This window comes from Hemibagrus wyckioides, linkage group LG14 (genome assembly GCF_019097595.1).
Source record: "Hemibagrus wyckioides isolate EC202008001 linkage group LG14, SWU_Hwy_1.0, whole genome shotgun sequence".
Taxonomy (NCBI): Eukaryota; Metazoa; Chordata; class Actinopteri; order Siluriformes; family Bagridae; genus Hemibagrus; species Hemibagrus wyckioides.
The window spans coordinates 19,328,147-19,352,107 of record NC_080723.1 but is presented as its reverse complement, the minus strand read 5'-3'; the positions used below and the strand labels follow the sequence as shown (position 1 = coordinate 19,352,107).

At 37.7% G+C, this 23,961-nt stretch overlaps 1 protein-coding gene across 1 annotated transcript in view; it reads left to right on the top strand.

The window, feature by feature from the left end:
- Positions 1-20,184, top strand: part of atp10b (ATPase phospholipid transporting 10B) — a 33,679-nt gene extending 13,495 nt beyond the window's left edge. Inside the window, exons 3-21 of the mRNA XM_058408957.1 lie at positions 685-770; positions 3,907-4,010; positions 4,635-4,766; positions 5,142-5,269; positions 5,724-5,976; positions 6,121-6,332; positions 8,265-8,414; positions 10,180-10,693; positions 10,783-10,889; positions 11,219-11,345; positions 11,783-11,967; positions 14,223-14,472; positions 14,607-14,683; positions 14,876-15,001; positions 16,073-16,273; positions 17,740-17,820; positions 17,909-18,013; positions 18,125-18,312; positions 18,927-20,184. Coding sequence (XP_058264940.1) covers positions 685-770; positions 3,907-4,010; positions 4,635-4,766; positions 5,142-5,269; positions 5,724-5,976; positions 6,121-6,332; positions 8,265-8,414; positions 10,180-10,693; positions 10,783-10,889; positions 11,219-11,345; positions 11,783-11,967; positions 14,223-14,472; positions 14,607-14,683; positions 14,876-15,001; positions 16,073-16,273; positions 17,740-17,820; positions 17,909-18,013; positions 18,125-18,312; positions 18,927-19,128 — 3,228 coding nt within the window. The 3' untranslated portion in view covers positions 19,129-20,184. The remainder of the gene's footprint in view (positions 1-684; positions 771-3,906; positions 4,011-4,634; positions 4,767-5,141; positions 5,270-5,723; positions 5,977-6,120; positions 6,333-8,264; positions 8,415-10,179; positions 10,694-10,782; positions 10,890-11,218; positions 11,346-11,782; positions 11,968-14,222; positions 14,473-14,606; positions 14,684-14,875; positions 15,002-16,072; positions 16,274-17,739; positions 17,821-17,908; positions 18,014-18,124; positions 18,313-18,926) is intronic.
- The last annotated feature ends 3,777 nt before the right edge of the window (positions 20,185-23,961 follow it).

The following is a 23,961-nucleotide window of genomic DNA, read 5'->3' as shown; positions in this document are numbered from 1 at the left end:
TCTTGCAACTGTAGCTGACTTCTTTTACTTCAGCCTTTTCTGTTGTCTTGGCCAGTTCTCGTAAATTCCAGAAAATAAATCTTGATACAGCTTGCATGTTTCCATTCAGCTCCCGAACCCAGCATGCTGTGTTTCCCATTATCAACCCAATCTGGGTCACACTGACCCAGCCACAGAGCTATAAACTTAAACCAGTATTGCTTTTTTAGAATGTACTCATTTACCATCAGGTAAATCTTCAGTGTAGGCCCTATTTTAAGGCTACAGTTACTTTGTAAGTCATCTATTGGTATGTACAGTTTGTCAGCCCAGCATCCTATCCATCAGCAAATTTTACACAGCTGTTATATAAGAGGAGGATCAGTCTCAGTACAGCAGTGATATTTACATGGTAGTGGCATCTTACTAGTTCTGGTATTGCATGAGGTGTTGCAATACTGCTGGGGTTTTTGATGTTCATCAGCAACAAATATCCAGTTTTCTGGTCAGAAACTGATACTGATAAAGAGCTGGAATATCATATAAACTTCCTGAAATAATGCCTAACCGTACACCAACAAGGTGCACCAACAAGTCAAATGTGTCTAATAAAGTGACAACCGTTGATATGACGATTTCTAATCATTCACCTAAGTATGAGTTTGAAGCCATGCAAATTAATAGACTGTTGTTTCTGTGTTTCAGAATACTCAGTTTGAGCCGCTTAAATTCAACAGAACTGTGGTTTGTGAGGAGCCCAACAACAACCTGAACAATTTCAATGGCTTTCTGTGAGTATCCCAGAGAACCCTCTACAGTCAATTTCATGCATGATCAACCACATCAAGCTTCTACTTCCCCCCTCAATTTGCCTGATCCATACCAATGAATGCTGTAAGAAATATTCAGTCTGAGTGTTTTTTTTCTGCCCACACCACTTTCCCTAAAAAAACCAGGAGACAGTGATTTCAGTCATCGCATTTACTGTCACATGATCCACTAAACAACATCCAGGCATGTCCAAAGATCTGACAGAAGTCAAGTTATATCCGGTGTGTTGGTCTTACTAGATTGACAAGTACCTGAAAGACACCCTGATTGCTGATCTTTGTCTTATATAAGCGTTTTATATTAGAACAACTCTATACTCTACAATCACAAACAATCAGATATGCACTGTACTGAAACAATAGGCCTGGGGGAAAACTGAGATCTTAAATACAGATATAGCAGCAGAATCTAGCAGCTAATAAATGTTTCAGTCAGCACCTTAACCAGACAGAAAGGTGAGATGGTATGTTATGAGGGCCTATGGGGGCCCAGTTTTCCTGTCTTGCTAGGTGTGGTATATTCAACAATGACTCCGCCCCTATCCACAGGATATGAAGGCTTAATGAAAATGTTAGACCAATGCTCTTTAGCACAATTAGCCGAGGAATAATGGGATTAATTCTTCCAGCACAGCATCATGGACTTTGAGAATTGATGTCAAGGAGCATTGAAGCTGTTCTGGTACATGTATGGATAATGTCTAAATGCCATAGGTTCACTTTTGAGTCTGGTTCCTCTCACGGTTCATCTCAGGGAGTTTTTCCTTTGTGTCCATCACCTTTGGCTTGCTCATTATGAATATATTTATAGATTTTACACGTATATCCTAATTTATATTTTTGTACAGATGCTTTGTGAGAGCATCCATTGTTCAAAGTGCTATACTAATAAAATTGAACAGTTATATAGAACAAGAGCTAGGTGTTTCTCTGTTCATTTAGTACTTTAATATGCATTGAATTAAAGCCTACAGTATAGAATTAACTCTTTCAGAGTTCATTGGTGTCAAAGTGGACATACACAACCAGTCAAAAGTTTGGACACACCTTTTAATTCAATGTTTTCTGTTTAGGGATTTATTTTCTACATTCTAGAACAATACTGGAGATTTCAAAACTATGAAATAACACATGGACTTAAGTAATCCATATGTAATGACAACAAAAAACAGTCAGTTGTTATTTTAAGACACGAAGGTCAGGTGGTCTGGAATAGTTCTTGCAAGAACAGTATTGTCAAGTGCATTTGCAAAACCCTTCAAGCACCATGATGAAACTGGCTCACATGAAGACCATCCCAGTAAAACAAGACCAAAACTGACCTCTGCTGCAGAGGAGAAGTTCATTTAGAGTTACCAGCCTCAGAAATCACCAATTAACAGTACCTCAGATTAGAGCCGTTATGAAGGCTTTACAGAGCATCAGTAGCAGACATATCTCAATATCAACTGTTCAAAGGACATTATTGTGTATTTCGGCCGCCTTCAGCATTGTTTTACAATGTAGAAAGAAATAAACATCAGGAAAGACCATGGAATTAGAAGATGTGTCCAAACTTTTGACTGGTAGTGTATAGACAGTATATGTAAACTCTTTAAGTTTTAAGTGACACTAAGGATTTTGCTGGGTGGATAGAGAGCAGATTTGCCAGTTAAACTGCAGGTGGTATATTGTTCCCTCTGCTGCACATGAAGCTTATTGTTTCCTCACAAAGCCTGGCTTTTTTCATTATCTGATGGTTTTGGTCATCAGTACATCATCAAAACATTTGCTTATGTAGGCAGTCACAAATGAATTGTAATGATGTGCATTGATAATTTGGCCCTGTGTGGCAGTTTTGCTGTCAGTTTGAATCACACTCAGGTCTTTGTATACTATTTCACCAACTGAGGTCCAGACTCAGATTTAATTTGTTGTTGTGGTGGTACTTCTAACTAGACATGATTGTTTTAAAGTTTGTCTTAATCATTTCACCCAGCAGCAAGTGTTTCTTAGCATTAATGTTATTTAAGGCATGTAGACAGCTACAACTATATTAGAATTAAACACCCTTGGTTGTTAAATGGTCATCAGTTTGAACTCCTTGGTGTATATCGTCTTCATGGCCAAAAGAATGTGGACAATTGACCTTCATATCCATGTGTGCTTGCGAAATTCTAGATTTATTCCCTTTTTGCTGTTATAAAAACCTCCACTCTTCAGGGAAGGCTTTCCAGTAGATTTTCAGTTGAGGTTATGGGTGCACTAATGGAGGCCTGGTGTGTAGTCAGTGTTGCAATTCATTATGAAGATGTGTAATGGGGTTGAATTCAGAGCTCTGTGCAGGCCACTCGTGTTCTTCTGCTCCGTTAAGGAAGCTCCGCTTGTACCAAATGTGTGTCAATGGCAAAAAATTTAAAAAAGCTTCAACCAACAGAAAGAATATTATGTAAACAATAATTAAATAATGATCCTTATATAATAGTTGGATTATGCTCATAAAAGAGTTGAACTCCTCCTTGTAGTTTGCATTATCTGCATACAATCTGGATCTCTGATGTGCAAAGCAGCATTCTTTACGCAATATTGAACCTACATCTATTACAGGTTGGCTGATGTAGCATTTTGCATGAGAAGCTCTCTCGCTTTCAACTTCTGATTTTCTTAAAATCACATTTTTTTATAGTTGTGGTCCTTGTCTCCAAAATGTTTGAGAAGTCATGGTATATCCCTCTTTGTATATACAAAGGGATCTCAGGGTCTGTCTGTATCAGCTAATCTGCTACTGTTGATGTGAATTACAATGTTATCCACTCTCTATATATGTGTGCTTACTCTCACAGAAGATGTTCCCAGGTTAAAGTCCTCCTAGTATTTTGCATTCTCTGCACACCACCTGTATCACTGGCATGCAAAGCAGCATGCTTTACATATTATTGAACCTACATCTATTACAGGTTAGCTGATGTAGCATTTTGCATGAAAAACAGCTAGCAGCTACTAGATGGTGATCTTTTCACTCTCTCAATTCCAGCTTCTGATTTTTCTTTTTTAAATGGTCCTTACAAAGGTCATACAAAGTTATGTAATGTCCATATATGTGTGTTTACTCTCACAGACAAAAAGACATGGAGAAGACAGGCTTTGACATTGAGAGCGTATTACTACGTGGATGCACTGTCAGAAATACAGATCATGCCTCAGGGATAGTGGTGTATGCAGGTATCGTCCTGTTTCTGTACACTCGAATGCTGGATCATGAATCCTGTTATCAACACATGACGAATCATTAGAGATACGTCCATACTTACGTGTATTGAATCATTTATTTGTACTCATGAAACATGCACTGATACCACATGGTAGGAGCAGTAAAAAGGAAACAGCAGCCAAAATAAATATGACTAAAAATGTCCCTTGATGCCCCTGTTTGCTGAATAATTTGTTATCTAATGTATTTAAAGAATACTTTTTAAATTATTTTTGGTAAACTATTAGTATCAGTCTCAATATTTTTATGAAAGCACATACTCATATAAAGTCTGAGAAAATTCTCTGCCCTATTAAAGAGTAATTATTACTAATAATAGTAATTAATAGTGATTTGAAAATTATAGTAATTAATAAATGATTACTCTAATTATTAATTATATGGTATGTAGTATTGCGTGTGGATTTCATATGTGAAATATTTTCATTGTGTTACATTATGCACATCATACAGTATATGTGGTTACTGCATTGACAAAGATTTAATAGAATTTTTTTCAGTGGTAATTGATTTGTTTGTTTTTTATTTTATGAACATAATTTATTGATTCATTTATTTATTTATTCCCACTGCAGGCCATGAGTCCAAGTCCATGCTAAACAACGACAAGCCAAGGTACAAACGTAGCAAGCTGGAGAGAAAGATGAACAAGGACGTCCTCTTCTGCGTGCTTCTACTCTTCTGCATGTGTCTCATAGGAGCCACGGGTGAGTGGGAAGGAGGAGGTCCTCTGCAACATCCTGTACATATAGATCACTTGCATGCTTGGAGTGTGGCTGACTGGAATGGAAAAAAATCACTTAATCCAGACATTACAAAGTGGTGCTGTGTTGATACACTGGGGAAGCCACAGTCGATGTTATATTTCAATCTTGCCTGAGCTTTCACAGCATGACAGATGATCCCACAGCAGATGTAGATAGAAAGAGCTGTTACGACCTTGTGAAGAATCTGCCTCTTTCCTCCTTATATAAGGCCGAAGTTAGAGAAGACTACTCAGAATGAATTCACACATGAAAGTCTTTTAAGAAGGCAAAAGATTAATCCCTCTCAATTCCTAATTTTCTCTTTTGTTCTCATAGGCCATATCTATTGGTTGGAGACTTTCCCTAGCATCCCAAGCTACTTTATTCCCGAAACTGATGGGACTTTTATCCAGCCACTGCGAGCAGGAATCTACATGTTCCTTACCATGATTATCCTACTGCAGGTATAGGATGTAATATTGCATTTGATATGTTTTAGAAAATTATTTATATGACACACACACACACACACAGAGCTGTCTGTTTAACTTTTGAATGCCTCATTCAAATGATACATGGGAACTAATGACCTGAACCCATTTGAGTTAACAGGGACAAACAAAATAAATGCTTCAGTAAAAAAAAGTACAGATATTGTTTTAAATAGTTTCAATGTGTAAAAGTGATTAGCTCTCCAGGCTGCCATTTTTCACTCAAGACAGCTACCAGTACAGCATCAGTAAACTCTCAATGATGGAAAGAAATCTTTGGCACGCTATCAATCAAAACTATTTTTTGTACACAATGATATCTATTTATATTTCTGTGCACCCATTATGTACAACATCCTTCAAGTGTTTCAGCAGCACTGGGATAAGCAGTCACGAAGCAAATTATAATAATTACCTCCCTGTCCAGGTGATGATCCCAATTTCACTCTACCTGTCCATTGAGCTGGTGAAGATTGGCCAGGTGTTCTTCATCACTCAAGACTTGGACCTGTATGATGAGGAGAAGAATTCTCGGGTCCAATGTCGTGCTCTTAATATCACAGAGGACCTGGGGCAGATCCAGTATGTCTTCTCAGACAAGACAGGGACTCTGACTGAGAATAAAATGGTGTTCCGCCGCTGCACAATAATGGGAACTGAATTCCCTCACGAGGATAACGGTAAGTTTAGTGCAACTCTAGTTATTGTGGAGTGGGTTCCCAGAAATACAACAAAACAACAGTTTATGCTGTAACTACCTGCTCTGGCTGAAAATGCAGTTTTTGATTTTGTATTGTTTTTTGGTTGTTGTTTTTTTTTTGCAGCAACACGATTGGCCATTCTGGCAGGGGAGATAGATCAAGATGAAGATGTTGTTTACCAACAGAACAGTCAACCTTCTCTATTTTCTCTGGAGGCTGTCCAGGATGTCCCAGTGGGAGGCAGAGCGAACTTCAACACTTATGCCAAGAGTGGATTTTACAGGCCAAGGGTCTTAGCAGGAACCCCTGGAAGATTTGCTTTCAGCAGCCCACTGGTGAGTTCTTCTGGCAGTACTTCTGAGTTTGCACTGGATTGATCAGATAATGTGATATGTGTGTGGCATGGTTACTTAATTGAATTCAGGACAATCAATATCATGATCGAGTGCCAGTATCTGTTTCCCTGTATTCATACTAGGACAAAGTAGCAGTTCTCTCTACATTCTGAGATACTGGCATCATTTTACATGTTAGGAATGTTAACAGACACTACTAAAGATTTCTGACACGATTGCTTGTTAGAAAAGCAATTTCTAGCCCCATTAATAAGTCCATGTTTCCTTGGCATCCAAATTCTCCATAGGCCCTTGGTTACAATCACTTAGCAACAGATATAACCACAAAGTGTGGAATTGGATACCATGTTGTATCACACTGTCCAGTAGAAAATATTTACAGGGACAGGGCTGTAGGGTTGGCACTCAACTAGGACAGTCTAGTTTTCAAGCTGTGTGTCCAGGTGTCTGGCTCTAACTGTCATTTGTCTGGTTTTATATCATATTAAAGTAATGGCCAGTCATAAAGATAGCTAGCACAAGTTACAGCTTGTGTCTAAAATGAAGAGAATGTACAAAAATGACCAAACAAATCCCCCAAAGTGTAGCATAAAAGAAAAAAAAACCCCACAATGTTCATTGAGCACTGTCATGTGTATTCGTGTCTTGAAGAACCAACTGACTGCAACAAGGTCAAATAAAAGTACAGCTGAAAGTAACATTAGTAGTGAGTCAAATGGGATTTTGGACTGTAAATGTGTGTTGGGGCGCAGGGATGTCCAGTGTGTTTTAAAAGTGGCAACACTACATTGCTGATCTGGCAATACCTTTATCAAAGATATCTGCCATGACTGCCTGGTAGAAAAGCAATTTTATCCTACTAGGGTTGTTCCAAAAATGCTGGCTGTCTGACCACTATTTCAAGGTCCATCCATATGTCCCTGTTAGTTTGTCACCCTGGAAACCAAATTCAGCATCACTTAGCTGACAGAAATAACAACAAACTGTGGTAGCGGATGCTTTACCGTCTTACATAATTAGTATCGTTCCAAAATGGTGGTTGTTTGGATCGCAACTTAAGTGTGTTTAATTAGAAATTTAAGATCCTTGAGATCCAATTATGTACCTTAAATGAGTTGATTGAAGTATTCAATATTTTATCTCCTGTATTAAAGTCTATATCACATTGTCCTCTATTTAATAACTTTAACTCACTGTGGCTTTTTTATTACATTTATGTTGAATAAAACTGCTATCAAGACTTACAGTGTACACAGTGTTCAAAAGAATTATTTATGTTTAGAGAAAAATCTAACCAAATAAAACTGACAGCTTGAACACTCCCCCACAGGTGACAAGATACATTTTTGAATAGCCTGGACAGCAAAACTATAAACCTGTCTGCTTGGTGGTCAGATCTTTCCCCAGTGACGCATGGCAGGGTAGTGAATCAATAACACTATTTTTTCTGCAGATTTAGTAGGGATACCCTGGGGAGAGGATCTGCAGTGAGCTGTGGTTATATGAGAGTTAGTGGCAGGTGCAGATGAGATGAGGTGAGATGCCATCAAATAGGAGCGAACAGACCGCCAATGTCTCGTCCCTGTAAGTGGACAGATCCAGCACGCAGATGGCCGGCCAGCTTGGTGTGAGAAAGAAACAGAGGAATGCTGGCTCCATTGCTCTTGATGTCTGTGCTCTGACATATGGGCCTGCTGAGGTGCATTAAACATGGCCTACTGCTTTCCCATAGCCCACCACTCTTTTCCACAGCTTTCCCCATCACAGTACACCTTCCTCTCATTTCATTTTACGATATCCACCGTGGGGATGCATATGACACAATGCTTTGGGTGCGTGATGTCAGCATGTGTGTGTGTGTTGTGCCATGGCTCACCACTAAGGACTTTGGCTTGTTGTTTGGTTAAACAGGAAACTGAGGTGATTCCAGACCAGACATTGCTCCAGCTAGTAGAAGATGCTGAGTGTGGGAGGAAAAATGCACACTACCTGGAGTTCTTCCTGGCTTTAGCCATCTGCAACACTGTAGTGGTTTCAACAAAAGCTGCCCAGAGACAAAGGGTAAGAGAAGTGGTCATGTTAACCTTGCCTCTACTGCAAAGGACAGCATTATGCTCTCATGAACTGAGTCACAGCACCAAAACAGCCTTGATGTCAAAATAATAGCACTAATAGTGCACCATGCACAGTGACTCCTCCTGGAAGCAGAGTATATGTGTCTCCAACCCTGATGCCCCCCAGATATTATTATGGCCTGTATGACTAATCCTATTCTACCTACTTTGAAACAGCTCAGTGCTGCTGTGAAAAATGAGGATATTTAAGTGCATACAAGCAGCAATAGACCTGTTCTGGTTGTATGCTTTTAGAACTTTCTCCTTAGGCCAGAGGTCATTCCCTGTTTGCAATCCTATTCTTAAGATGTGTGAATTTAATAGAATTGCTTGAGGAAGGTCTTTTTCGCAACTGATCTTGAAAAACCCACAGCAAGGTGTAAATCTGTAGACAAATCAGACAATAATAAGATGCAAAGATGGAATTGCCTTGGGGGAGGCTGAGAAGCCATCATTTAACAACAGTGACAGTGACTGATACTGACTGAATGACACACAAACTGATCTCCAGCTTGAAAATATGCAGAGCCACAATGGTGACGTCTTTACTTAATGAAAAGTGTGACTTATTTGTGTGGGAAAGAGTTAATTAGATCATGGTCACTACTTAGTTGCATGAGGACCTGTTTTTCAAAGCTGTGGTCACTACTTAATAATGAGAGTGAAGGAGATATTTAAGTTTTGTTCACTATTTAGGAATATGTAGGAATAAGGTAATCAAGTTCTGTTCACTATTTAGTAACATGAGGAAATTAGATAATTAAATTGTTGCCATGTTTAGTAACACAAGGGAATGGGGTAAATAATTCGTGGCCACTATTTAGTAGTGCAAGAAAACAAGATAATGAAGTTATTGTCACTATTTAATCGTGCAAAGGAAAAAGATAATTAAGTTCTGGTCACTATTTAGTAATGCAAAGGTACAAGATAATGAAGATGTGGTCACTTTATCTAGTAATGCAAGAGAATGAGATAATTAGTTTTTGGTCATTATTTCAACTTGTGAAAGAATTAGATTATTAAGTGGCAGCAGTTTACTCCTACAAGGGAACAAGCTGTTATAGTGGTGTCATCTCTCTTCTACTGGTGTTTAATATGAAGTCATATTGGAACCCTAATGAAACTTTATGGAGGTATTTTATCAGCATCAACATTTAAGTCATATTTTTATTGAAGAATTTATTTTCCTTGCATAATACTCAGATCTGAAGAACTGACAAGAACTGACTTTATTTTAAAGAAAAATTGACTCGACTTATTTTTTATGAATATTAAGTATTTTAACTACTCATTGCCAAATTATACAACTGAGACATAAATGTTTTATATATTAAATTGCTATTTTTTATTATTTGTTAAATACAAAATCATGTTTGAGTTATATGAAAAATATTCTACCCTAGGGGCAAAATGTCCAATAATTAATGCATGTAAACTTTACTGGTGTAGGCATATCAAGTAAACTAGATAACAGACAGCTTTTTTCCCCCAACGTACATTTTGATTTCTATAAAATATTCAAATTTGGGCCACAGCACAATGATCATGTCCTATTAACATACAATATGACTGCCCTTAATGATCTCATTGTATGGATCACCGTTATGGCTCTGTGGAAATCCACACAGAATTAAAACAGTTTTTATTATGTTTTCATTCTTGCCCGATCATTTCAGAATATCCGAATTTAAACGCAATTTTTTGTCTTTCAGGCTAAAGTGAAACGTAGCACTTCTCACTCCAATTCACAAGGGTGTATGGAGGGCCTATTGAATCAGGCAGCATCATTTAGGAAGCTGATCGCAGGCAAAAGAAAGTCCTCTGAGCCTTTTCCCATGGACTCCATGGGATCTCCTGTCATCGATGTCCCCAGTTTTTATGGTTCTACAGAGAGCCTTTATGAAGGCAGGAGCAGTTGGGGGTGGGACAAGACCGGAAGCAGTCTTTCTGTGATAGAGGATGTTTGCTATGAGGCTCAGAGTCCAGACGAAGCAGCTCTGGTGCATGCAGCCAAGGCTTACGGCTTCACCTTAAAGGAACGGACACCTCATCATGTAACTGTCCAGCTGCCTCAAGGAACACTGCTTAGGTTTGACGTGCTGGATGTTTTGGCCTTTGATTCAAACAGGAGGAGGATGTCTATAATAGTGCGTCATCCTGAAACCAAACAGATTGTAATGTACACAAAGGGTGCAGACTCTTGCATCATGGAGCGAGTACAGAAAGGTAAAAACCCAAAGGCAGGCTCTACCAGCCATCTTTAATTATCATATGGTATAAAGAAACCATAACAACACAGTTTTTAATTCCCCTAGACAAACCACACCTGAAAAGTAAGGGTACAAATATTGTACATAAGACTCAGAATGACCTTGACACGTACGCCAGGGATGGTTTACGGACCTTGTGTTTTGCAAGAAAGGTAAAGTACTCCATTATTTCATCTGTATTATAGACTTGATATGGTTTTTAGGGTGCCACATCTACACAGTTAGTCACAGTGTAAGATCAGATGGTTACCTCACTGTTTGTGACTTTTTCAAAATATAGATTACAATGCATGGACATTGTATTTCCACTTATTCGCTTTTTGCACACTCTAGAGCCTTACTCCAGAGGTTCTCATGCTTTTTGTGTCTTGAATAGGTTATCATATCTTGATGTCGAAATGTCAAAACACTCGTAGTAATAAATGTTTTCAGACAAGATCTTCAACCCTCCAATCCAATCTTTCACTTTATACTCTTTAAGGTTATAAATGAAGAAGACTATGAGAACTGGTTAGTTATGAGACAAGAAGCCAAGGCAGCCATAGAGGACAAAGAAGAGCTACTCACAGACACTGCAGCTTACATGGAAGAGAACCTCACACTGCTGGGTAAATTAAAAAATAAAAATAATCATGATCACAATCAACTGGCCTGTTGTAAGGTATGGCCACTACATTGAGGCTTTAAAAATATATTTATTTGTAGTCATTTATATACATTTTTTAAATAGCCACCATGTTACCTCAGATACCAATGTCATGATTATATAACTTAATATGGTCACTCTGGCCCTGTGAGCAAGGCCCTTAACCCTCAGTTGTGTAAAAATGAGATAGATTGTAAGTTGCTTATTTCTGGCATTTGGTTAATGTAAAATTTAATGGTGAAAGAAATGCTGTTTGTCACATGAGGGTTGAAATTTGGTTCATTTTCCTTGATTATTATGATTATAGATATGGATTTCACCAAACCAAAGTCAAAGTATAAAAGACATTCACCACTGGGCACTTCAAATATGTTAAATGTGAAATAAATTTTCAAACAGGGGCCACTGGAATTGAGGACCGCCTACAAGAAAATGTTCCAGAAACCATCCAGTCCTTGAGAGAGGCAGGAATGAAATTATGGGTGCTGACCGGGGACAAACTTGAGACAGCTGTCAACATTGCCTACTCCTGCAAGCTACTGGACCAGAATGACCTGGTGTTCACTTTTAAAGTGCCAAACAAGGTGCTTAAAACTTGCTAATGTCTTTGATCTCAATCCCTGATGCATTGTTTGACCATTAAAGCATGTTACTCAAAGCAGCCATGTTTTAGATATTATAAGTGCGCTTCCAATCCTCCGAGTGCTCCATCGTCCATCCTGTTAGTATCTATGCAACCAAGGTATATCTTCTCCGTCAGAGTAAGGCATAGACAAAAATTGGGTTTGTGTGCTGGAAGTAGAAGTCCTGAATGAGGTGATGTATTGAATTTAACTGGGGCAGGTGACACTTTTCGTCACTCTCAGCCCTCAGGGCCTGAGCTCCATGAAATCCACCGTCGAACGTTTACCACATTGCCTCAAACAAGGCAGTGATTTGACAGGCATGCTGCTTCTTTATGCATTTGTCTCTGTCCCCAAGCCCTATTTTGAGAGAGTAGGTCGGAAGTAAATTTTCAAATGTGAAAGGCTTGTTTGACTGCGTTGTAATCCCATTTCTACAGTGCCGAGGAGGAGAGGAGAGAGCTTCCTTCACACAGAATCTTATTCTACTCCTGTTATATTTGTTTAGTGGAGAGCTGCAGCTAGGCTGTGAGCAAGCAATAAACAAGAAAAGAAATAATATAGTTGACACAGTATCTAGTGAGTATAATGTTTTACTGGATCACTATTGCCAAACAATATTGTGAATTCTTTCAAGAGAGAATTAGTGTAAAATTCATGATATGAAACACAAGTTGCATCATCTATGTATTTTCCCCAAATCCAAATGTACTTAGGCTACTAGCATTCCCAAAATTGGATCTAGTTAAAGCAAACTGTAACAGAATAAAACTATGAGTTTTATTACAACTACCTTCCATTCTAAATTGATTAATTAATTATTGGCTCTCAATTAGTGTATTATATAAATCTGAAAAAAAAAAAAAAATGTAGGTATTATACATGATTATGTGATGATTTTGCGAATTGTTACACACTAATAAAGCTATCCAGTAAAGCAAATTTTTTTATTTAACTATAATGTATACCCATTTCTATCTAAGTTCACGAGTATCTGAGGTGACCTGGTGATTTTTTTTTTTAAATAAGGTGTGGCCACAACTGTATATATTTCTCTACATTGTGGCCTTAAAATGTATTTATTTGCAGTCACTTATAGCCACCATGTTACGTCATGATTATAGAACTTAATATGGTCTCCACTTAATAATTTTGTGGAAACTTAAAATGATATGGTGAAGTCTCTAATGGTGATGCATGCCACAGCTGTCTATGCGATTACAGTGACCCCAGTATGACTTATATCAAGTGTAATATTGATCTCCTCTTTGCTTAGGTATATGTGACCACAAAATCTAATTAAATTTCTTTTCCTTTGAAATATATTCCATAATGTTGTCCATAAAAGTGTCAAGAAACTTGACTTGTGGCCACATCTTATTAAAAATAACCACAGATCTCTTTATAATTGTGATTTCACAATTTGTGTGAAACTGCAATGACACAGCATGCCAATTTTTGTAGCAACGGTTTGGGGAGACAGCGATATATGGGTGTGATGGTCAGGTGTCCACAAACCTTTGGCCATACAGTGTACTTGCTATGTGTGAACAAGGAATTGTCTAATTTGTGCTGCAGGATGCATTATATAGTATTCTACATTGTACTAATCCTAACTCAGCACTTTTGGTTTATGTGAATAGTAAGACAAAGCAAAGCTCCATTACTATAATTTGATAGAAAATCATAGACCAGCATAATGGGGATAATAATGATGATGGAAGATATTTGGGCACCGCTTTATTGAGAAACAATTTGATTTCTGAAATTTAAAATGTAAGGCGATTAGCAGGGTTTTTTTTTTACTTAATCATTAAAGCAAAATGTGAAACGAAAAAATTAGAGAAACAGTGCATTGAAACTGTAGTTAAAATGTTGAGAAAGTACAAGGAAATGCACTACTGTTCTCTATAGCCTCCTCGACAGATACCTTGAACTTGATTTGCAATACAATGAATACAAAAAAAGGATTCAATTGGCTCATGATTTGCTGAGAAAAAATAAATACATTAATTCATTTTCATATTGTTGAATGAGGCTAATTGTTGGCACCCCTAAAAGCAGCAGGTTTCCCCTCACTGCATTAATCCTAATTTAACTCCGGCACTAACCCTATTTGTTAGTATGTAAATCCATACATCAGGTACAAGCTGTGGGTCTCCTTGAACTGAATGTTGTGCTCTAGTCTTTATTTCTTTTTCTTTCATCTCTTGCAGGATGCCTGTAGGAACATGCTGAATGGAGCTTTGAGTGAGATACCTCAGTTTGGGGGTGAGATGCCCAGAATTGGTTTGGTGATTGATGGTCAAATCCTGGGCCTGCTCCTGAATGACGATCTGCAGGCTCACTTCTTGCGGTTATGCCAACATAGCCGCTCTGTGCTGTGCTGCAGAGCAACACCACTGCAGAAGAGCAAAGTCGTCACACTGCTGCGTGACAGGCTCAAGGTCATGACTCTTGCTATAGGTAACATACTAGACCTTTTTATATGAGATTCAGGGTCATGTTAGGTCTCTGATTTACATTGGGGTATGTGCAGGTTTGATGGCATGCCATTGTTATTTTTAAACACGAAGACATAATTCGTTCTGCTCCTCCAGGTGATGGTGCCAATGACGTAAACATGATTCAAGCAGCAGATGTCGGTGTGGGAATATCAGGGCAGGAAGGCATGCAGGTTTGTATTCTATCTTCTAGGCGCTTCAGTGGGTATTTTCAGACATGTAGCTAATAGGATAAAATGACTCATATAATTCACTAATCCATTATTGAATGATATGGAACAATTTAAACTGCTCTTGACTGGCTGTTTCTGTGTGTGTGTGTGTGTGTGTGTGTGTGTGTGTATGTGTGTGTGTGTATTCAAAAGGCTGTTATGGCCAGTGACTTTGCAATATCTCGCTTCAAACACCTGAAGAAGCTTCTTCTGGTTCACGGTCACTCCTGTTACACACGACTGGCAAACATGATCATCTATTTCTTCTACAAGAATGTGGTAAATATAACAGTGACAGCAAGCTTTGTGTGAAAGTCACTGTAACTGTGAAGATGTCTTCTATTTCTAGGGGACAGTTATGAAAGTTATTTATTATTTGTTCATTTTTGTGAAATATCTACCAAGTTCGAGACATGGTCTGTTTGTGATACACTCTTTCTTGTTTTTATTTTAAAATGTAAATGGGAAAACAAGGTTGTACTTTTTTGTTTTGGATTGTTTTTTCTCGGGACACACTAAATGAAATTAATTAAATTTTTTCATAAAGTCTCTAATTATTTCACCATATATATATATTTTTTAAAAAAAATCAAAAGTACTCTTGAATTCAAATATGAAAATTAAAATAAAAAATGTATTGGCCACATACATAACTATACTCAGTATGAAATGAAGTAAATAAAAAATAGAAGCAGCGTTTTCAGAGATAAAATTTTGGGTAATGCAAATATTCTTAGATTGCAGTAACTGGACCATTTACCAGCACCCTCTGTTATTTTTAAGCCCATATTTCAGTCCAACTACCTCAACATTTGGTGTGTTGTCTGTTCCAAGATGCTTTTCTGTTCACCACGGTTGTACAAGTTGCTATTTTAGTTACCATAGCCTTTCAATGAGCAGTCTGCCCATTCTTCTCTGACCTCTCAGAAAAGTTATTAGATGTTTTTTGTTTGTTTGCACCATTTTGTTTAAACTCTAGAAGATGTTTTACATGAATTATCCATTTCCGAAATACTCATACCAGCCAGTCTGCCAATAATAACCATGTCATAGTCAACATCACTGAGCTCAGTTTTTTCCACATTCTGGTGTTTAATGTGAAGATTAACTGAAGCTCTTGACCTGAATCTGCATGATTTTCTGCTTTGCACTGTTACCACTTGACTGGCTGATTGGATAATTGCAAGAATGAGCAGGAATGAACACAACATTCATGGACCACCCACCTTACCATTCTATCCATCTATCTTTGGTGGAATGGTGGACATTTCAGTGTAGTAGGGGTGTATAGTACTCTTAATCAATACCTTGACATTTAATCAGATATTCACTCCATCATTATCTCCCCAGGCTTACGTCAACCTCCTGTTCTGGTACCAGTTCTTCTGTGGCTTCTCTGGCACGGCCATGATTGACTACTGGTTCATGATTTTCTTTAACCTCATCTTCACATCCACTCCACCCATCATGTTTGGCATCATGGACAGTGAGGTTTCTTCTAACATGCTCCTCCATCTGCCTGAACTCTATAAAAGAGGCCAGCGTTCTGGGGTGAGTCCTCAAATATAGACAATTTGATTAGGAACACATAGTTACCGTCTGCTAAGGCTGCAGGATATGGATTGTATTTTTCATTAAGATTCTGAACAGCTATAATAACAGTCTGTCAGCACTTGACATTCACATGTCAGAGTAATGGCACTATGTTGATAAATACTTTATTCCACTGCTGCTTTTAGCACACTTTCATCAACTTTCCCTCCTGATTTGAGGGATTAGTGTGCATCACATATGTCACATAAATTGGCACTTGTAGCAGAAGGGGATAAATGTATAGGAAACAATGTAGTTTAACTACATCAAATCATATCAGCTTGCTAACTAGAGTACAGTAATAAATCTGTCATGTTCTTCTGAAGCCCAAATTAAACAGAAACTCAGATCTTATAATTGTGTAATATGAGGCATTCTGGAGCTCCTCTCTTCCCTTCTAAACAGCTTTGTCTGCTATTTTCTCACTTCATAAAAAGGAAATTGCATCCGATTATAATACCTTCTGGGCAAATTCTGCTCCTGAAGTCTACAGTCGTGTTGACTCACACTTTCCAGGGCTTATCTAACAAGCTTCAGTTTAACTGTTAAGAAGTAACCAAATAACCCTTAAGTTGCAAGGGAGTCAACGGGGGGATCTTAAAAACAGCAGTAAAAGGCATTGAATGTATTAGGTGCAAAGATACCTGGCATTATTGCCAAGCTAGTTATGTGATTGGTCAAACCATATGAGAACCTGTTCTTTTTTAACCTGATAAGTTTATCCAAGGCAACATACAACAGAGACCAGGATACAGCTGAGGAGTTCAAGTTGATCAACGGCCCCACAGTGGCATTTTGGTGGCACTGGGATTGGAACATTTACCCTTCCAATCAGCAGCCCTGTAATCAAATATAGACCAATACCCTAAGCACTGAGCTGCCAAATTGTTAGGGAAGCTTGTTTAGAGCAAGTTCAGAAAATGCACACAAATTTCAAAGCTGAATAATCACATGATTCATATATGTAAGCCTCTTTCTCAATTTTTTTGTGTTTTTATTTTTTCAAGTGCTTGATTTGTTCAAATGAATGTTATGTGTTTTGTTTTTTTTACATACGATTCATTCGTTTACATTATTTACATGATTTCTGTGATTTTTTTTTGCACATGATTATTTCACATTTATTATTCATTTATTTTCACTTGCCAGTTTTACACGATTCATGTGTTTTCAGTTGTTTATTTCAGAAGTGATGTATTTTTTTCACTATTTTTTTATTTAAACAAGATTACTTAATTTTCACACATGAACTGACTTATTGGTTAATTCACATTAAGCCAGTTTTTCATATTGTAATGGGAAGTAATGGGATTAATATGTCATATTAATCCCATTACTTTTTAGAATTGTAAGTTAATTACTCATTTGTGCATAATGTCAAACTTAATATGCTATAAGACACCTTTTTTTTTTCTTTTTTTTAGGGATACTGTCGTACAACCTTTTGGATAGCTATTGTAGATGCCTTTTATCAGAGTCTTGTTTGCTTCTTTGTCCCATACTGTGTAAGTCAGAATTCTTTGGTTCCCTTTTAATTTCCCTGTTCATGCAATATCTGGGAATTTCTTGACTGAACCTCTCTACTTTTTGTAGACATACAAAGGATCTGATATTGGCATCTTCTCTTTGGGAACCCCCATGAACACTGTGTCTTTGTTCACCATCCTTCTTCACCTGGCAATTGAGATCAAGAGCTGGGTATGTCATTCTCAAATGAGTGTCAGCAGACATCGAGTTTGGCAGTAGTGATTTCAACGATACATACATCACACTGGCATGATTTCTTCGTTTGTGTTTGGTTACTATTAGACAGTGGTGCACTGGGTGATCATGTTGGGGAGTGTCTTGGTGTTCTTCATCGTGACTCTGGCTTTCAGCGCCCTCTGCATCAGCTGCAACCCCCCTTCAAACCCATACTGGATCATGCAGCAGCAAATGCAAGACCCTGTTTTCTACCTGGTCTGCATTTTAACCACAGTTGTAGCACTGCTGCCAAGGTAATTTCATACCGACATTGTTCACTATTTATGCTTACAGTAAGCCTGGTATTCAGAAGCCCATTACATTATTATTTTATATTATTTTATATATATATATATATATATATTGATACCAGTGGGTGGTATCAGTCTTCTTTTGAATCTCTGTTTTCCACAAACCTCAGTTTTTTTTTAATAAGGACTAGGCATGTATCCCTAGAAATGAACAGAAAATGTTTTTTAAATGAATATAAATAAAGATATGAGGTTCCCAATTCATTCTGCTTGCCAGAATGATCCACAGGGCATTTCTTTGAAACTAGAGAATGTGCAAAAGGGAGTAGGGGTGTAAAAAAAAAAAAAAAAAAGCTATGAGAATGGGAGATTTTTACATTCTGATGGGAAATTTTTTGTTTACCCATTTTAACATTTAGACGTCTGAATCATTTATCCTTACTGCCTGATCAGGGCTGTAAATTAGTTTACTAGTTCATATATACCTAGTGGCCATGCCTACTTTGGTTTAAACTCCAAATATAGATTCAGACACAACAAATGGTGCAATAAACAAATGCAGACACAGGTAGTGTCCTTGCCTTACACTGCTAATGAGGACTTTCCTTTTTTTGCAGATTCACAGTTCATGCCCTGAGGGGAACACTAGTGCCCTGTGATCACCTCAAGGCGAGGCAGATAGACCAGCTGGCCCCAGCCCAGCGGGAAATGTGGCTCACAGAGTGGAGGAGCCTAAAAGACCTGTGCAGCTCCTACCCCAGCCTGTCCTCCTCCACACGTAAGCGTTCAGCTGCAGCTACAGTCCACGATGCAGCTTAGTGCTGCAGCGCTCTCGACAATAATGTAAAATACAGGAGAAAAGGAGCTCAAGAACTGGCTTTTTAGAGACTGAACATTTTATTACAATTTCATACTTACTTGAACTTTTGCCCAAAGCCCAAAGTGTGTAAGGGTAACACGCCATAGATAAAAGTAAAGACATCATGATTATGCAAAGAATACTTTAATGCAGTGTTAAAATAGTGAACTGGGCTGATTCAAGGAATAACCCAAACAGCACTGAGCCATGCTTACTCAGTTGCTGAATCAGCTTCCTCCAGCCTTTTCTCCACTAACAAGCCTCATGGATTAACCATGGAATTTAACTCCAAGTAGATCTCTGAGGTTCTTTCAAGCTCTGTGAGAAGTTCAGACTATTATGCTGCACATTCCATTCTGGTCGATCAATGCACCACCCACAGTTTCTCAGTAAACACCTCGAAATGAGCTGCTTTTCTGGACTTGGTGATTTGAAGTGGCGTTGGCTTCCCCGTGAGAAACCTACTTTCACTGTGAGAAACCTCATTTGTATTCAGAGGCGCTTCGAGCTGCTCATGAAATAATTGAGGATTGCAGATGTTACATAATATCTCGGTATTTTCAGTTCATGAATCCATGTTGACAGCATGCTGGGCTTGATGGTGAGAGACAGAAACACAAGTATTGCAGCATGATATAGAAGCATCTCTGACTACTTTATGTTTAATTATTTAACATTATATTTAACTAGATTGTGTGTGTGTGCGTGCAAGTGTGTGCAGGAATACAAACTAATTGCATCTCTGACGTGTCATTGACGTTCCTCTTTCTTCAAGGAAAACAGTGATGATTCCACACAAATGGCCGCATAGTGAGATAAAGCTGAGTAAATCTCAGTCTTCTCTTCTACCTCTTGCTTAAGTGCCCTCTGTAGCTGAAGCTTGCAATAAAATGGGTCTAGGAGTGATTCGATTTGGAGAGCTCGTTGCATTTTTATGTAATGATGTCAGAGCCTGTATGAATGGACCATTTTTGCCATCTTGTGTTGGACTGCTGAACTGCAAATTGTATCTATACTATAGAGACAAGGAGGAACAGAACAAGATGGATGATGTTTCAATGTCAAAGGTACAACTTGCATTAAAATGTCAAAATGTTTGTTAACTTTGATCAGTCCATCAAACCAGTAACATTAATAAACATGGTTCTCATTCTCATTCTTGTAGATGTTTCTTTAATAGATGAGATGAAATTAGAGATGTACTGTATATTTATTAATATTCCATGGTGGAAATTCAAATAAACCTAGAAAACCTAGTCATCACAAAGAGTGTAAAGGAAAAGAAATATACAAAATAATTTTAATAGGAATAATAAAGATAATAGCAACAATACTACATAAGTGGCCACAGAATTATATTATTATTAATAGCTTGGCTTATGTAACTCAGCTTCATAGCAGATTTTAGTATTTAGCAGTAGTGAGGTATAACAAGATTAAAAATTAAAAAAGTGACAAAATGAATTTAATACTATTACCATTATCTTACATTTGCGATCTTTTAAAGATTTGGAAAATATTTGTACTACTACTAATAATAATTTATACCCCAAAGATGAATAAGAAGCCAGTTTTGAAATTTCTTCCAGATGTTTTTTCAACATCAGGACACTCTACTGGCCAACATTTGCATGAGTTTGAAAAAATGATGCCTTGTCAGCATTCTGTAAGGGCAGTGTTGAATTAAGTCTTTGGCATTTACTGCTTCTGGAAGATTGTTCTCTATATGGTTGTGAACACGAATAACTTAAAAGCAGGGCTTAAATCTGGGTGTATCAAATTTCTTAACATCCGATTAAAAATAATACCTTCCATTATTATAATCTAAATGATCAAACAATACTTTTTTGTCTCTCTAAAGGACCGTACTGAGGAATTTCATAATAGGTGAGCCTATGGGCTTGTAGTGACACTTCAATCCATAAAATAATCATCATCCAACTCTGCTCTTAAATAAAGTATGAGACCCAAGTTATATATTAGCCTAACCTAAAAGGCATAAAAGGTAGAAAACAAGACAAGCCCGAATCAAGACAGCTTTATACATAACTGTCCAATCAAAATACAACTTACTGCATTTTTTTTTTTTAGACCTAACACTGTCATTTGTGGTGCTAAGACCCTACCCTACCCCAAAATTCACCTCTGTTAAAGGCTCGAAATAAAACACAGCCATACATAATACACTGTCAATATCTCCAGTCCTTCAATTCAATGAAAGTGTAGTTTAAATGCATGAAAGAGCTTCTGACTCCCTGAAACTCAACCTCATTTAATGGGAATTGAAATCACATTTCTGCCTGAACTATCGCCTCTTGTCTGCATTTATCATGTCCCTTTGAACAAGTGTGTATTTTGGAAGAGTCAATTGTCCGAAACAAAAATAAAAAAAATCTATAAAGCAGAGAAGCGCAGCCCAGGGATAGTTTATAAGAGTCCATTTTGATCATTTATAATGAGCCACATTTTAATTTTTATAACATTTAGGGACATTTTCTTGTGAGGTAATTGGATGCTCCAACTTACCAAAAACAGTTTATATCCAAGACTTAACCATTCTTCAGTGGATACTTAAAATTGGATTCTGTAGACCTAAAATCTCTGTAATCATTCAGACCACGATGCTCATACTGAACAACCACTCAACACACTCACTGCTGCTTGAATCTAAAACATTAATGATTTATCTCACTATCCAGTGTCACCCAGAAGAGGGAGGAGTCCATCTGAAATCTTGTTCTGATTTCAGGGAGTGTTGTCTTCACCACTGTCACCTCTGGCTTGTTTTTTTTAGAGCCCTAAAGCTACATATGAATTATTATCTAGCTGTTTTGTGCCAATGTCGATTACTCATCTGCTATCAGACCTGGATTGTTTTGTGTATATCTATTACACAATATGCGTTCTTTGATTATATGCATATTTTACTGCATGAGTCAGACAGTGTTAGCATGCTAGGCAAAATGTAGACCAATAAGCACAAGTTGCATCCTTGAGGCAAGTAGATACTTGTCGTCTCACTCTCACCGAGAAAAAGAGAAACACACAAAAAACTCCCATTACTCACCAGCCAGTTTTCAAGAGTTCTGTTAAGACCTGTTAAGTCAGAAAAAAGATATTCTTGAATCCTGAATGTCTCTCTCGTGATTAGCTGCCAGTTCCTGTCTGTCTGCATGGAGTCATGCTTTTTTCATGCCTAAAAATTTCCAGATAATTCTGACCTAGACTGTAAGGGCAACTCACAGCAGCTCAGGAATAATAAAAATTATAATAGTAGTAGCAGTAGTACTACTATTATTATTAGTAATAATAATAACAACAATAATAATAATAATTATTATTATTAGTAGTAGAAGTATATCACCTTATCATGATTATTATAGTGACAAGTTGTTTCACTAGTCATATTATTATTATTATTATTTTCCTTATCCGGCCATATTAGGGAAAGTGCTGAGACAGTTCGTTGTGTATACGGATCGTGCTCCAGCTGCAGTCCAGAAAGATAATCTATGAAGCTGCTATTTGGCAGAAACCGAAGGAAGATTGGCACAGTGATCCAGGCAGTGACTATGAATGTCTGGGCCTAAAAACCCTTTTGTACTGGAAGATGTAGACGAGGAAATTATGCGAGTGGTGGATCAACATACTGCAGCTGCTCCTCCTGATGGCGAAAGGTTGCCTGGGTCGAGTTCACACTCACCATGCTAATGTGCAGCTGCTCAACCTAGTACGTAATTTTATAACATACATTCGGTTTACACTGTAAAAATGAGTAGTGCTAAATCAACTGCTTCCAAGTTCATTTGCTACCTAAAGAAGATCTGCGTAACTGCAATATGGAGCGATAACCATGGACAAATGAACTCATTTGGTGAGTTCATTTAGTACTGGAAACCTTAGCCGAGCCAAGTCACAAGGAAGATTTATCTCATGCAAGACCCCAGGCGACCAGCCTATTTTAATTAAAGTCTTTAGTCACTTTTCAAATAATCAGTACTCTTGAATGGAGGGTGTCGTTCTGTTATGTGATGGCAAAAGCCATTTATGTCTTGATCAAGTCAATATTGTACAACTTAACAGTACAGGGGCTCTGCACAGAATGTCATTTTGAGTGAAATTTAATATAACTGCATATCCAGCAGAACATAAAGCACATCACAATACAATAAATACCCCAGTAGAAATGTACATCAGGCTGAACTACAGATTTGGATAGATCTCTTTTTTAATTCTTCTTGTGCAAACTAATAATTTCATGTGTACCTGCTCACTATTTCTATATCATTCCCAACTAATTTAGATGGATTTATTTCACAAAATATAAACATAGAAATGTACACTACCATATCCCTGAGCAAAAGAGAGTAAGGCCTGAATATCTGAATATTGTGAGGCAAATCTGAATATGGATTTCACACACGCCAAATCACAACCCAATTGGAGACCCAACCCTGCCCCTCCCATTCAGTGGTACTGCAAAAGAATTAGTTAATACTGCTAAATCATGACTTTTTTTCCAGCTTCAGATGAAAAAGTCTGGGCGCATTCACATGTACCACAGCCTTTAGAGGCATGTGCAAATTTACCTCTTATTATACTGTTCACTGACCTACACTTCTGTGTGATGAACACATCTCAAAGGATCTGAAGGAGGATGAGTGTTTTAAGTGGTTTGTATTGTATGTTTTGAATTTGCCTTTGGATTTGTGCCCTTCATTTTCTTCATCGGAAGGTGAAGGTGAATAATATGAACAGCTGATTGTTGATGTTTAAGGTGTTAAAGTAGTGTA